We start from the raw sequence: 10,299 nt of genomic DNA, 5'->3' as shown, positions 1-10,299 counted from the left end.
AACATACGTCTTGTACACTAGTGAATTTAATTATACTATTATGATTATACCAGATATACATTTGACCTTTATATACTGTTGGGGTAAAACCAATAAACAACATTTGTTGGGTGAGATTTAGTCCAGATTTGGATTGCATCAGTGAGAGGATTAACCTATTTTGGGTTTGAGTCATTCTTTGTTCCATGTCTTGCTCCTATAATAAATGGGGGAAAAATGTATTCCATGTTCAGCATGTGCTGTATAATTCATAATGATGTATGTTCTGTGGGAATAAATAGGAAATCTCATTATAAAGCCATACTTCAGATTTGAGTTTAGCCTCTGCAGGTCAGATAGGGTCAGAGTAGTGAGATTTCCTTTTGAGGCATTCCACCACATCTCATTTTTAAAACCACACTTGTTTCCTAGAATACCTTCACAGCCTCCAAAATGGCACCCTATCCCCTATATAGTGACCTATGGCTCTGGTCAAAAGTAGTGCACTATGTCGGGTATAGGATGCCATTTGGGGTACAGACCTTATGAATAATAACATGATTTCTCTGAAACGGGAGAAGGCAAAGTAGCAGCACAAACTGCAGTTGCAGAGAGGAATATAATACAAGCGTAAGAGCTCAATCAGACACAGTACATATGAGATGAGAGAGAGACAGAGAAGAGAGAGAGAGAGAGAGAGAGAGAGAGAGAGAGAGAGAGAGAGATGAGACCAATAAAAACCACACACCACACTAAAGTGCACTCAACCATGTCCTCGGAAAGAGAGAAAGAAGATTGGACAACCTCATCATGAATTCAGTCATAAAAAGGAAGTGTAGGAATTCTCTTCCATATGCAAAGTAAAAAGTCAAGGTATTCAGAAACGACTACCTTTCTGTTTCTGACTGAAACAAAACAGGATTACTAGTAGTTAGAGCCCTTTTTATTTCAGATATAAAAATGACAACGCTTGATTCACAACCATTTTGCTAAGAATAATTAGAAACAGAGACGAGTGCAACAAGATCAAGACATATCCCTGGGGCTACACGACAGACAAAGACAGATTTCATGGTCAACGTTTCTCCGTTTCAACATAAGTCTCAATAAAACAATAGAAAGTCTCCTTTTCTCACTTTCCTTTCATCAGTTCCTCTCTCCTAAACATAAACTACATCCCATACCATTAAAGGGACAAAACATACAAACCAATAGAGACAAAACAATACAGAACGGATACACTACTGAGGAAGTATAGACTACTTCCAACTGTTGGTCATCATAGACTTTCGGACGCAACATTAGCATCGATCAAAGTCTGTAGAAGGGTGTTTGACAGTTTGGGAACTAAATCCGATATGAGTATTTAAAGATTTATGTCCTGAAAGTGGCATCACATTGATTGCCAAAATGAGTAATGGTAAATGATTCATAACACCCTTGACAACAACTAAAATATTTAACATGACATATTAAAGCTAGAATCTTCAGCTAAAACAATAACAATGTGGTGCCCCTCTGTTTAGTGAAAAGCCTGGAGAAATGTAACCACTGTCAAATGCATAGACATAGCTATGGACATAATCAAACAAATGACCGTTTTAACCATGTTTTAAAGCTATACAGTATTTGTTTACATTTACCTTGTTTGCAAACATTGAAGCAAAAAAAGCACATATCTGGGGTTCTGATTGGGTACGACAGTTGAACTAAGCTCACGAGGCATTTATACATTATATTCTTTAAGAAGCAATGGGTATGTATCATTCATTTATAAGTCAAAAAATGGATCTAACAACTCCCACTGGGCAAAAATGGATTGAATCAACGTTGTTTCCACCGTCCTTTAAAATCCTAAATCTATGTGATGATGTTGAATCAATGTGGGAAACGGATTAGATTTGAAAAAAGTCATCAACGTAAGGGAATGTCCTATTTTTTTCAATGACATGGTGAAATGTTTTGTTGATTTCACATCGAATTGACGTTAGTTGACAACTCAACCAAAATTAGATCAAAACTAGACATTGAAATGACATCTGTGCCCAGTGGGTAAGGATTCTAGCTTTTAAGGGATTTTGTAGTTCAACATTTGCTTTCACAGTGCCTTGGTTGAGTTACTGTTTACTGTTTCTAGGCACTTGAAGACACAAGATGAACATTCAGTCCAGTGTAACAGCCAATCATAATGACTAGATCAATAGTACTGTATAGCACTGCAACCAACCAATCACAACAACCAAATCAATATGGAGACACTCACAGAGACTTATACAATATCTTTCTCATGAAATCCTACTGTTGGGAAAACATATGACGATGAGAAGTAGAGGTCATGTTCCTTTCCAATGAAAAATAAATACAATAAAAACAGTCGACAAAAAAGTAGGTCGGAATTGAGTCAGAAATCTCAAAAGGTATTGACCCATGACTTCATAAACAGTCGACACAAAAAGGTTCACGTTGATTGCACTGACGAACCCGAGGCCCACTGCGAGCTGGTCAGGCACGTGCAGACGGGCAGGTCCAGTCCAGTGGCTCGTCCAGAGGCCCGTCTTCACATTCAAAATAGTTACATACACCTTGCAAGTTTGCCACTGTGTGAACTATCCCATGGACATGTAAGAACCCCCATCGCTGTCACTGCCACCACACATACACCACTGCTAGAGCACAGTACTGGCTGTGTCAAAGTCCTTGCTGGTCTGGGAGGAGCTGGGTAGAGACTTGAGGTACTCCATGTGTCTCCTCGCATCCTCCTGGTTGTGCCTGACGTAGTAGATGACGTAGGCGATCACCATGGCGAACCAGCAGAACATGGTCACGAACATGGCCACGTCGGTGGTCTTGTGGTGGAAGTTACAGAAGTTGATGCCAGAGTCCAGGACCTGAATGACGGGCCGGCCGGCGTACTCGTCCTGGACAGAGGTGTGGCAGCTCACCTCGTTGACCGTCTCAGGATCCAGCCTCAGCTCCCTCAGTACCTCCTGGAGGGCACACTCGCAGTGCCAGGGGTTGTTGGAGAGTCTTATACGGGCACTCAGCTTGGTGAAGGCCTCCTTGGGGACGCTGCGGAGCTGGTTGTTGGAGAGGTCCAGGGAGCGGAGTCCCTCGGAGACCCCCAGGAAGGCCCCTGCGTCGATACTCTCGATGTGGTTATGCGACAGGTCCAGCTCCTTGAGGCGGCGGAGGTCCTTGAAGGCCTGGTTGGGGATGTGGCTGATCCGGTTGGACGAGAGCAGGAGGGTGACGGTGTCTTCCGGTAGGTCCGGGGGGATCTGGTCAAGGCTCCGGGAGACGCACTGCACCACCATGCCGTTCCTCTCCGAGCAGTGGCAGCTCTTGGGGCACGGTGTCACCATGACAACCATGAGGGCCGCCACGAGACACAACGTCCTCACGGGGGAAGTGGAGACACAGAAAGAAGAAGGGGACAGGGCTTGCCAACGTGGTTGAGGAGGCCCCATTAGCCCAGCCGGTAAAAGACCTGACTATCCCTGCGGTTCCAGAGCAGGTTTCAATGATTATTGATGGTACATAGCAGCTACTCATATACATTTAATTTGATCCTGTACCAGATTAATAAGCCTCTATCTTCATCCCCATATCCATCCATTGGAGACTAGTGCAGTGACTGTAGTTTGACCAAGGACAGTCCGGAGGAATACAAAAGATGGGTTCCAACTAGACAGAAGAGGAAAGGAGTGGGCATATCATTTCGATAAAGACATACTGTAGCACAAGTTTCAGGACAGCCTATCACTCAGTCCTCTGAAGGCAAGGGATCTGAAATAGAGAGAGAGAGAGAGAGAGAGAGAGAGAGAGAGAGAGAGAGAGAGAGAGAGAGAGAGAGAGAGAGAGAGAGAGAGAGAGAGAGAGAGAGAGAGATAGAGAGAGAGAGAGAGAGAGAGAGATTAAAGGAGAGAATAAAAGAGAGAAACAGGCCATGGCTATTTCTTTAATGATCCATTTAGTGGAAAATTGTTTATGTTGTAAGTCAGCATTTCGCTACACTCGCATTAACATCTGCTAACCATGTGTATGTGACAAATAAAATTGGATTTGATTTGAAGTCTGTGAGGTTCTGGGTAGATGAACATTACAAAGCATGTTTGAGTTGTAGTAGTGAGACAAGTCAGTGTTTGAGATGTAGTAGTGAGACAAGTCAGTGTTTGAGATGTAGTAGTGAGACAAGCCAGTGTTTGAGATGTAGTTGTGAGACAAGCCAGTGTTTGAGATGTAGTAGTGAGAGAAGCCAGTGTTTGAGATGTAGTAGGGAGACAAGTAAGTGTTTGAGATGTAGTAGTGAGACAAGCCAGTGTTTGAGATGTAGTAGGGAGACAAGTCAGTGTTTGAGATGTAGTAGTGAGACAAGTCAGTGTTTGAGATGTAGTAGGGAGACAAGCCAGTGTTTGAGATGTAGTAGTGAGACAAGCCAGTGTTTGAGATGTAGTTGTGAGACAAGCCAGTGTTTGAGATGTAGTAGTGAGACAAGTCAGTGCTTGAGATGTAGTAGTGAGAGAAGCCAGTGTTTGAGATGTAGTAGTGAGATGTAGTAGTGAGACAAGTCAGTGTTTGAGATGTAGTAGTGAGAGAAGCCAGTGTTTGAGATGTAGTAGTGAGACAAGTCAGTGTTTGAGATGTAGTAGTGAGAGAAGCCAGTGTTTGAGATGTAGTAGTGAGACAAGCCAGTGTTTGAGATGTAGTAGTGAGACAAGTCAGTGTTTGAGATGTAGTAGTGAGAGAAGCCAGTGTTTGAGATGTAGTAGTGAGAGAAGCCAGTGTTTGAGTTGTAGTAGTGAGACAAGCCAGTGTTTGAGATGTAGTAGTGAGACAAGTCAGTGTTTGAGATGTAGTAGTGAGACAAGTCAGTGTTTGAGATGTAGTAGTGAGAGAAGCCAGTGTTTGAGATGTAGTAGTGAGATGTAGTAGTGAGACAAGCCAGTGTTTGAGATGTAGTTGTGAGACAAGCCAGTGTTTGAGATGTAGTAGTGAGAGAAGCCAGTGTTTGAGATGTAGTAGGGAGACAAGTCAGTGTTTGAGATGTAGTAGTGAGACAAGTCAGTGTTTGAGATGTAGTAGTGAGACAAGTCAGTGTTTGAGATGTAGTAGTGAGAGAAGCCAGTGTTTGAGATGTAGTAGTGAGATGTAGTAGTGAGACAAGCCAGTGTTTGAGATGTAGTTGTGAGACAAGCCAGTGTTTGAGATGTAGTAGTGAGAGAAGCCAGTGTTTGAGATGTAGTAGGGAGACAAGTCAGTGTTTGAGATGTAGTAGTGAGACACGCCAGTGTTTGAGATGTAGTAGGGAGACAAGTCAGTGTTTGAGATGTAGTAGTGAGACAAGCCAGTGTTTGAGATGTAGTTGTGAGACAAGCCAGTGTTTGAGATGTAGTAGTGAGACAAGTCAGTGCTTGAGATGTAGTAGTGAGAGAAGCCAGTGTTTGAGATGTAGTAGTGAGATGTAGTAGTGAGACAAGTCAGTGTTTGAGATGTAGTAGTGAGACAAGTCAGTGTTTGAGATGTAGTAGTGAGAGAAGCCAGTGTTTGAGATGTAGTAGTGAGACAAGTCAGTGTTTGAGATGTAGTAGTGAGACAAGTCAGTGTTTGAGATGTAGTAGTGAGACAAGTCAGTGTTTGAGATGTAGTAGTGAGACAAGCCAGTGTTTGAGATGTAGTAGTGAGATGTAGTAGTGAGACAAGTCAGTGTTTGAGATGTAGTAGTGAGACAAGCCAGTGTTTGAGATGTAGTAGGGAGACAAGTCAGTGTTTGAGATGTAGTAGTGAGACAAGTCAGTGTTTGAGATGTAGTAGTGAGACAAGTCAGTGTTTGAGATGTAGTAGTGAGACAAGTCAGTGTTTGAGATGTAGTAGTGAGACAAGTCAGTGTTTGAGATGTAGTTGTGAGACAAGCCAGTGTTTGAGATGTAGTAGTGAGACAAGTCAGTGCTTGAGATGTAGTAGTGAGAGAAGCCAGTGTTTGAGATGTAGTAGTGAGATGTAGTAGTGAGATGTAGTAGTGAGACAAGTCAGTGTTTGAGATGTAGTAGTGAGACAAGTCAGTGTTTGAGATGTAGTAGTGAGAGAAGCCAGTGTTTGAGATGTAGTAGTGAGACAAGTCAGTGTTTGAGAAGTAGTAGTGAGAGAAGCCAGTGTTTGAGATGTAGTAGTGAGATGTAGTAGTGAGACAAGTCAGTGTTTGAGATGTAGTAGTGAGAGAAGCCAGTGTTTGAGATGTAGTAGTGAGACAAGCCAGTGTTTGAGATGTAGTAGTGAGAGAAGCCAGTGTTTGAGATGCAGTAGTGAGAGAAGCCAGTGTTTGAGATGTAGTAGTGAGATGTAGTAGTGAGACAAGTCAGTGTTTGAGATGTAGTAGTGAGAGAAGCCAGTGTTTGAGATGTAGTAGTGAGATGTAGTAGTGAGACAAGTCAGTGTTTGAGATGTAGTAGTGAGAGAAGCCAGTGTTTGAGATGTAGTAGTGAGAGAAGCCAGTGTTTGAGATGTAGTAGTTAGACAAGCCAGTGTTTGAGATGTAGTAGTGAGAGAAGCCAGTGTTTGAGATGTAGTAGTGAGACAAGCCAGTGTTTGAGCTGTAGTTGTGAGACAAGCCAGTGCTTATATCTTCAGTAATTCCATCTGGTAGAAATCATATCTATTGATTTCTTGATGCACAAAGGCTTTGAAAAACAGTACATTGAAAAAGCATCCTTTAAAAGAAATCCGTCATCAATGACACTCTGCAAAACAAAAACTATTTTGATCTGTTAAAAATAGGTATTGATAATGCATAAGGGGGAAACATTGTTTATCCAATTTGAGCACCAATTTTCCTAAGCTAAAAAATAACTACACGACAATGTGGTCTTTTTGAATTTGATTGATACTGTACTGCATGGTGTGCGCCTGTTCTCCTATTTCTTACAGTGCTGACCGCAAAGAGAGTATCTCCAGTCCTTTGCCCTGACAGTATAAATAGAAAAGATACATTACCCTAGTAATAATAGATTGCTCTGATAGTTCCAGATGGTTACTCCCAATTCCGGACCATGGAGATTCACAGCAGCAAGCCTACTGTAAAACTCTTGAGGAACGTTCCCAGAATAATTGAAATCATTGAGGAATTTTTCCCTGTGATTTGTTTTCTATTGAACACTTCAACATAGACCAAACAGAAACTGTGACTCAACATTCCCTTTTATGTGATTAATATTTGCTGACAACATCCCTGAGACAGTGACTTTTTGCATTCTCCAAATGTTTGCGCAGCATTCATTCATGTCAAAGGTGGTCTATAACCTCACAACAAGCTCAAGGGAAACCATAGCATTCAGCCAACATGTCCTGCTCTCTGTCTGCCTGTTTGAAGTCCATGAACCCTCACAGATCTACCACCACATTATTAGCTAGACACCACAGCTTGATTTAGCCAGTTAGTCCACATGTCCGACTGAAAACAAACAATTAAACAGTATATAGCCTATGATCACCCGCGGACAGAGGGCTTTGTCTCTGTAACCCAGGGCGACACAGAAACCTACATGTTAGATTTATCCTTCTCATGACATACAGTACTTCCATAGGTACAATTAGGCTACCAGGGGTCCGCAAGCAGCAAAACATATGCAGTTTTTAGAAGGCGACTCACTTTTCAGAATGCAAGAGGTCATTCAGGTGGAGAAAGTACGTTCTAATTTTTCATTCTGAATCGTCACATGCATGGTAGAGGCACTATTTTATTAGTGTCACTGTTAATATAGTCTAATGGTCATCATTAAGGTGGTGGTGGTGATGATGATGAAGAACCGAAGGTAGTATAATTTATTTCAGGTGTTATTGTTACATGCACACGAACAATGAAATGGTTAACTTGCGAGCTTAATTTCCCATCCAACTCAATTGATGATTTCTGTAGTCTAAAAAGTAATAGGAATGTACTTTTGAATGACCTAAAAAATACGTATAAAAATATCTAAAAATACTAATCTTCAATAATATCCACCTTTTATAAATAATATCGACCTTTTATAAATCAACTGTCTATAGCACTACTTACCTTGTCTTTTTCTCCCGATTTGTTTTCAGAATGAGAGTATGGTCCAGCTATACGGTTGCTCCATCGACGTAAAGTTAAATGCAAACCAACAAACGAATCAGTATCGAGTAGAGAGAGGGACCGAACATGAGTGGAGAGTGACCGAACATAGAATGAGCGCAGTAGGTATAACTCACCTCGCCAGCGCACCGCCTCCACTTGTTGCTGTCATAATAAAAGGGACTATAAAGTTGCATTTCCTCTACTCTACACTGTATATGTGTACCGGTTGCCTCAAGACTTCTGAACCTCGTTCAGTTTGCGCGCGCACCTATTGGACAGTTTGGATCCATTCGGGACCTCATCCACTTGCTTTCTTTGCGTTATATTGAGGTGTCTCTCCCAGTTCATCATAAATCATCCCTGCAATATTTTTGAATGCTTTTGAAAATGTGACACAACTGTGGGAACCACTGGAGTCAACATGGGCCAGCATCCTAGTTGAATGCTTTCGACACCTTGTAGAGTCCATTCCCTTACCAATTGAGTCTGTTCTGAGGGCAAAAGGAGGTTCAACTCAATATTAGGAAGGTGTTCCTAATTATTTGTACACTCAGTGTATATGGAATGCATTGCTTAGAGCCACCCCATTCAGAAATATCCAATGAATCTGAGGACTTTCAACGTGAAGTCTTTATAGACATTCAACCATAGGGAGATGTCAAGCACATCACTCTGTTAAATATGGGTTTGCTTGAACTAAATCACTCAGTAGTCACCTCCTGGAGGCGATTGCAAGTGCTGTCCATCTTGAGGACTGAAATGAGAGGACTGTCTAGAAAGCCACAATTTCCTCAATTCAATTGAAACCATCAACAAATGTCAACATCCGTTCTAGTTCATCGTTGCAGATAATAGAACCTGTCTCACCGAGATCAACAGAAATGACAGGTTTTGATATTGTCATTCTCCCTCTGAGAGCCTACTTCTATAGACGGATCACCACAACACAGATGCCAATGCCATTACAGGCAGTGAAGTTGTCTTTACTTAGTCTTGTTCTGCCAACCAATTATCAATGTTTCTGCCCACGAGGCAGAGCTGCCCTCAGAACAAGATTAAAGAAGTTAAACTCCAATTGGCTAGAAGTACTTTACTTCTACTGCTATGAACTCTTACTTTAGCCACCAAAACTAAGTTACAGCACTATGGCTGCTACCACTGTGGACTGCAGCTTTCTCACCCCTAGCTGATTGTTTGTGCCCTGTGTCACCAGGTGTCATCCCTCATATCCCAGACTAGTTATTCTCGCTGACTGAAGGGTTCCACACCCAGGGTGTCACATCCACAATGACTGAGGATCTGAGAATGTACCCTCCCTCAACACTCTCTCTCTCTCTCTCTCTCTCTTTCTCTCTCTCTCTCTCTCTCTCTCTCTCTCTCTCTCTCTCTCTCTCTGTCACGTTCTGACCTCTATTTCCTTTGTTTTGCATTTATTTAGTATGGTCGGGGCGTGAGTTGGGTGGGCAGTCTATGTTTGTTTTTCTATGTTTTGGGGCAGTTCTATGTTTTCGGCCTAGTATGGTTCTCAATCAGAGGCAGGTGTCATTAGTTGTCTCTGATTGAGAATCATACTTAGGTAGCCTGGGTTTCACTGTGTGTTTGTGGGTGATTGTTCCTGTCTTTGTGTAGTATTCACCAGATAGGCTGTATTAGGTTTTGAGTTCTCACGTTTCTTGTTTTTTCGTTAGTTTGTTCATGTATAGTGTCGTGAATAAAATACAATGAACAACCACCACGCTGCGCTTTGGTCCGCCTCTACTTCACAAGAAGAGAATCGTTACAGAATCACCCACCACACTCGGACCGAGCAGCGTGTTAACAGGCAGCAGCGAAAGGAGGACGTTATGGACAGCAATGGCATGGAGTATACTACTTGGGAGGAGATCGACAGGTGGGCGGCCGACCCAGGGAGAGTGCCGGAGCCCGCCTGGGATTCGATGGAGCAGTGCGCGGAAGGTTATCAGAGAATGGAGTTGGCGAAGCAGGCACGGCGGCGCGGAAGGAAGCCCGAGAGGCAGCCCCAAAAATTTATTGGGGGGGGGGGCTAACAGGGAGTATGGCTACGCCAGGTAGGAGACCTGGGCAGACTCCCTGTGCTTACCGGGGGGCTAGAGAGACCGGACAGGCACCGTGTTATGCAGTGGTGCGCACGGTGTCTCCAGTGCGGGTGCATAGCCCGGTGCGGTATATTCCAGCTCCGCGTGTCGGCCGGGCTAGATTGAGCGTCG

The 10,299-nt window shown here is 42.9% G+C and overlaps 1 protein-coding gene across 3 annotated transcripts; it reads right to left on the bottom strand.

Annotated features, from left to right (window-relative positions):
* Nucleotides 1-907: 907 nt before the first annotated feature.
* On the bottom strand, nt 908-9,288 carry LOC110495448 (leucine-rich repeat-containing protein 3-like). Of its 3 annotated transcripts, none has more exons than XM_036951985.1 (2): nt 8,206-9,288; nt 908-3,663 (listed from the first exon to the last, which is right to left on the bottom strand). In XM_036951985.1, exon 2 carries the CDS (start codon nt 3,444-3,446, stop codon nt 2,646-2,648), a length of 801 nt encoding a protein of 266 aa, XP_036807880.1. In that variant the 5' UTR covers nt 3,447-3,663; nt 8,206-9,288; the 3' UTR covers nt 908-2,645. The 3 variants fall into 3 exon arrangements, with proteins under 3 accessions (XP_036807880.1, XP_021426390.1, XP_021426391.1); XM_021570715.2 differs by lacking the exon at nt 8,206-9,288 and adding an exon at nt 8,030-8,195 and having other exon boundaries at nt 908-3,765; XM_021570716.2 differs by lacking the exon at nt 8,206-9,288 and adding an exon at nt 7,622-7,766 and having other exon boundaries at nt 908-3,765.
* Nucleotides 9,289-10,299: the final 1,011 nt, after the last annotated feature.

This window comes from Oncorhynchus mykiss, chromosome 18 (assembly GCF_013265735.2).
Source record: "Oncorhynchus mykiss isolate Arlee chromosome 18, USDA_OmykA_1.1, whole genome shotgun sequence".
Classification (NCBI taxonomy): Eukaryota; Metazoa; Chordata; class Actinopteri; order Salmoniformes; family Salmonidae; genus Oncorhynchus; species Oncorhynchus mykiss.
The sequence above is the reverse complement of the archived record's forward strand: the minus strand, read 5'-3'. Positions and strand labels throughout refer to the sequence as shown.